Here is a 5,596-nt window from a genome sequence, read left to right as displayed (position 1 = left end):
CATTCTTTACATCAAGTTGGTGAAGTTTCCAATCTAGATTCGCAGCCAAGGATAACAAAACACGAATAGTGTTGAGTTTGGCAAATGGAGCAAACGTTTCATGATAGTCGACATCATGAGATTGTGTAAATCCTTTGGCAGCCAACCTAGCCTTGTATCGGTCCACATTTCCATTTGCCTTGTATTTTACAGTGAAAATCCATTTACACCCAATAGGTTTCTTATCTCTTGGAAGTTCAGTAATTTCCCAAGTGCCATTCTTTTCCAGAGCCCGGACTTCCTCATCGACTGCAGCTTTCCACTTAGGGCACTTGAAAGCTTCCAGAATGTTGTGAGGAGCCAGAATCCCTGTGATAGTTTAACATAGGAAATAAAATTTCCAATAGTATGCTGAGTGCAAGATCTAACTCTCTTTCTCCAAGCTATTGGCATATTCAATATATCATTTTCTAACTCAAAATCAATAGTATCATCTGAATTAGAGATATTGTTACCAGTATTTTCACTTGAATTAGGACTCGGTTCAACATCACGGATTTGCTGGGGAAGTGCTCCTTTCTTCATTTCCTCTTGGATGGGCTCTTTATCCCACACGTCAACATGAACTCAGTATTGTCGGCAAATAAGTGCTGACTCGAAGAGTCTAGAGGAATGTAATTTTTTGTGGTGATGGATGGCTCAATGAAAGACTCAAAGTCCAAAAACTGATATTCTTGACATGAATTCTCTCCCTGAATATCAGTTTTTTGATAGTAAGGCTGATTTTCAAAGAAAATAACATCCATAGAAGTGTAGAATATTTTGGTGACCAGAGAATAGCACTTCACTACAGGAAAAATGATATATAACGAAGGGAATAGTGGTCGTTATAACTAGCATATTGGTCGGTAATAACTTTTAACAACCGTAAAAATTTCCGTCGCCACCCGTCGTTAAATCTTTCTTCGCTAAAACTAATTACGAAGGGCGTTAATTCCCGTCACTAAAAGTATTTAACGACGAGATTAAATTCCGTCGTCAAATGTATGTAATAACGAACAATATTGTTAGTTATAACAACCATTTGTTTGTCTTTTTTTATATAAAAATACGCAAAATCCTATTGTTAATGATGGATAAAACTAAAATAACAACAATGCATACTGTCGCTAAAAAATTATTTTCAAATATTGAACTAAACATTTAACGACGAAAATTATCATCGATAAAAATATTTAGAATTTAAAGTTTATGATTCAACAACGACCAAATTAACAATCAATCACTATATGAAGGAAGAATGAAGAACCACATACAGTTATTCTTTTGTGTATTTTTCATCTTATTCAATATTCAAAGAAAATAGATTTAAATAGATTATTACGAAGGTGAAACAATTCTGAAACAGAATCTCTCTTATATCGCAAGATGAGAAGGTTGATCAATTAATCAAATCAATCATCTTATAATTATGAAAGATTTAGCTAGAGTTCTACAAAAAATAATAAGGAAACAAAATAGCAATAAAGTAAGGTAAGTTTCAGATTAGCAGGCAAGAAATGAGGCTTGACTTTCAACAGAATAGTTTGATGATTGTCGCGCGCCATGACATCACTATATTGTTCGGGAAAGCACCCCGTGGCCCTTGAATTCAGCAACTAAAGCTTAGCTAGGGTGCAGCAATGTCTTGCTTAGAGACGTAACGGATGAGCATTTACAATGCGTTAGCCATCATTGTTGAAGCCTTACTTTTGGGAATTGAATCGAGTATTTAATAACTTTAATATCTTTAATATATACACGCATTTGAAATTGAAAGGACAGTTGTACCGCGCGTACATATTAATTTACTATTACAGGTACAAATTAATGAACTGAAATAGCGAGAAATTTTGGCATGCATACTGAAATAGCGTGCACTCTTAGGGCATGCATTACTTAGTTAGGAAACAGCTAGCTAGTAGCTGTACAATTTTTTATATTTTAAAGTTAATTAATTTTGTTTTTACACTTTTTTATGTACGGAATTTTGTTTCTTGCAACTATTGTTGTATCCAAAAAAGAGTAGTTTTGTGTTTTCAAGCGAAACATCGATGCAATTCTTTAAGTTGAAAAAGTGCAAAACAATCAATTTAATTGATCTAACTAGTGATTGAACAGTCAAATGGATTACTTGGATCGAGGACTGATGAAGGCCTGGTCCAAATAAATACTTCAACCTCAAGTTACTTACCATCTAATTAAGCTATGATTTCATGTTTCTTAACTCTCTCATACAAACATAAACAGTTATCAATAAACTATAAGTTGTATTCACACAATGTGTCTTCAGTCGATTCCTGATCGTGATGGCTTTGGAGGGCATTCAGTCTAGGGATCCGAGAGATGATGTGAGATTTGTCTGAATTAAGTGGTTGATAAGAAATAGAACACATTCTGCTCGAACTAGGCTGATTGGACTGTGGGACGAATCTAAACGGCACTATACTAAGCCCTAACTTTATCCTAATTTTACCCTATAAGTTGTTTTTTGTCTTCTTTTTAACAGAGGTCTATTACCTCACCCCTGAAGTTTAGTTCATTCTTATAGGCTTCGTTTGGTTCGGGATTAAGTAAAACTAGTTATTTCAGGAATAGGGTTAAGTTCATGGTTAAGGTCGGATTAGAGTAATTTTGTGTTTGGTTGAGAATTGGGTTTAGTTCTAGTATAGATAAAATAGTATTTGATTGGAGTAGGTGGGATAAGAAAGATAGTGGGTTATTATAAATAGAAAATAATTATTTTGCCCTAATTTTTATATTTGAATTTAAATTTAAAATTTAAATAATTAAAAAAAATAATTTAAAATTTAAAATTTAAAATTTAAAATTTTTATTTTTAATTCTCAAATTTAAAAATTTAAAGTTATAAATATAAATGTCAAATTTAAAATTTAAAAAGAATTTAAAATAATAATTTAAAATTTAAAATTCAAAATTTAAAATTAAAATTTATATTTTTAAATCTCAAATGAAAAAATTTAAAGTTACAAATATAAAATATCAAATTTAAAATTTAAATAATTAAAGATAATAATTTTTTAAAAAATTTTAAAATTTAAATTTTAAAAAATAAATATTAATTTTAAAATTAAAATATATAAATTTTTAAAATTTTAAATTTTAAAATTAAAATTTATATCTACATTAAAAAATTAAATAGGGGTGGGATTAAGTTAATCCCACCCCTATTCCTGGGGTGGGGTGGGGTTAGCTAGCTAACCCCACCCCCCAAATTGGGTGTTAGGGATTAAATCCGGTGTTAAGGGGTTATCCCACCCTTTAATCCCGAACCAGACACACAGGCATAATAAATGAAGTAGATAGGGTGCTAATTTTTTCTCAAGAAAAAGAAATATTAAGTTGTCACTGCTAGCGTATGCCAACTAATTAACCAAAGCGAAACTCCTTTGAGCACATAATAAAATATTATCCTTATATTGAGCATTAATGTGTTGCGAAATATATAAGGCACTTTGACACTTCATGCATTAACTAATCAAATATTTTTATATGATCATGTGTTACATAATACACGAACACTCTATACACGTACCCTTGCTTTCTTTTCTTTTTCTAAACCTTCGATTAATTACTACTCTTGAAATATTATATCTTCTTATTTTTTTCATTAAAATGTTACTAGCTAGCTTCCCGGGATTTGATGATTATTTTCCAGTAATCAAAGACTCTTATAATTTTCTATATTTCCTAGTCAATTAATTGATCTTCCAAATTTCAGGGAAGGATCGATCCTTCAATACGTACGTACCATGGGGCTACAATGTAATTAACTTGTTTACGTTCAAAACTACATTAATTCGTACGGTCAAGTCAAAAGAACAGGTTCTGAATTAGTTAATTATTTCCCCCACCAATTGCTTATCCAAACCCACAGTAGCCCTCTTGCGTACGTGTCCAATTTCTTATTATATGTCGGTCATGTAAATGCAGATGGATAGCCAATCGATGACTATTCAACAACTGCATATATATGACTTTGAAAAAGTATCACTCAACACCCTAGCTATATAAATACAGCACCAAGCTTCATTCTCCTCCTCACAATTAACGTATCCATCAGTATATATCCTTCTCATCCTATTCATAGATTAAGCTTACAATGGCGGCCAATTCGCTTCTCCTCCTCCTCTCCCTCTCTCTTACCGTCTTCTTCATCCCGACGTCCCTCGCCGCCGACGCCGACCCCCTCCAGGACTTCTGCGTCGCCGACTTGCACTCCCCCGTCGCTGTGAACGGCTTCCCGTGCAAGCGGAACACCACCGTCGTCCCCGACGACTTCTTCTCCTCCGCGATATCCGTGGCGGGCAACACCAACAACATGTTCGGGTCGAGCGTCACCCCGGCCAACGTGCTGACCTTCGCAGGGTTGAACACGCTTGGGTTGTCGATGAACCGGGTGGATATTGCCCACGGTGGGGTGAACCCTCCGCACATCCACCCCCGCGCGACCGAGCTAGGGTTTGTCGTGAAGGGGAAGGTGCTCGTCGGGTTCGTGACGACCGCAGGGGTGTTCTACTCCAAGGTGCTCGGCCCGGGGATGAACTTCATCATCCCGCGGGGGCTCATGCACTTCGAACTCAACGTCGGTGAAGGGGAGGCGCTGGAGATCACCGCGTTCAATAGCCAGTTGCCGGGGACGGTGGTGTCGTCGGTGACGCTGTTCGGGTCGAAGCCCCCGATCCCCGACGCCGTGCTCAGCAGGACCTTCCAGGTGGACGACAAGATCATCGACCTCATCAAGTCCAAGTTCGGAAACTAATTAATCATTTAGTTAGTCCCCCATGCACACAAACTAATTAATCATTTAGTTTGTGTGCATGGTATAATAAGAGCTAATTAAGAAATGGTGATATATATATATATATATATATATATATATATATATATATATATATATATATATNTTAAAAGTATTTGGAAACTAAATTTCATAATTTTTCGACATCATTTGGCTAGTGATCAAAAGGTTCCAAAATTAACAATTTTAATGGTAGATATGATGCGTTTTTAAGTTCAACGGTGTAGAAGTATCCAAATTAGATGAAAATTTAATAGAAAATTCTACTTAACATCAATAGCAAGACCAATACTTCCGATTTGAATTTTGAATTCTTTATTACTGTTTTTTATGAGATTTTTATTTTCAACCGTTCATTTTTAGACTACTTGTTTGATAGGTAAATGATGCCGAAAAATTATGAAATTTAGTTTCGAAATACTTTCAATAGTGTAGATCAAGTCTAACTGAGCCGATCGTCAATTTGGAAGCCGCATCATTGAAAATAACTTGGTAGTACGGAGGCCTCCGTGCTACCGATAGTATACCAGCCTAGCTCTATATATATATGCATATATGCTCTTGTCGATGTTCTTGCATGGGGGACTATGTTAGTAGTCTCCGCGATTCATAGAATAAAATGTTGGATTATGTAATGGATTATGCGTGATTTGTTTATAGCTAATGTGAACAAAATAAGTAAGTTAAATCCCAGTTAGTCACGTGCGCCTGCCTCAAAACGGAATATTATAAAATACCGTACATATATAGTGTGTG

At 35.0% G+C, this 5,596-nt stretch overlaps 1 protein-coding gene across 1 annotated transcript; it reads left to right on the top strand.

Moving 5' to 3' along the window:
- On the top strand, positions 4,049-4,915 carry LOC109714995 (germin-like protein subfamily T member 1). The gene has a single exon (XM_020239771.1). The coding sequence runs from the start codon at positions 4,142-4,144 to the stop codon at positions 4,799-4,801; it is 660 nt and encodes a 219-aa protein (XP_020095360.1). The 5' UTR covers positions 4,049-4,141; the 3' UTR covers positions 4,802-4,915.

This window comes from Ananas comosus, linkage group 9, assembly GCF_001540865.1.
Source record: "Ananas comosus cultivar F153 linkage group 9, ASM154086v1, whole genome shotgun sequence".
NCBI lineage: Eukaryota > Viridiplantae > Streptophyta > Magnoliopsida > Poales > Bromeliaceae > Ananas > Ananas comosus.
The sequence above is the reverse complement of the archived record's forward strand: the minus strand, read 5'-3'. Positions and strand labels throughout refer to the sequence as shown.

Coding starts and splice junctions, on each gene's coding strand:
- LOC109714995 (XM_020239771.1), top strand. CDS start 4,142: ATGGCGGCCAATTCGCTTCTCCTCCTCCTCTCCCTCTCTCTTACCGTC.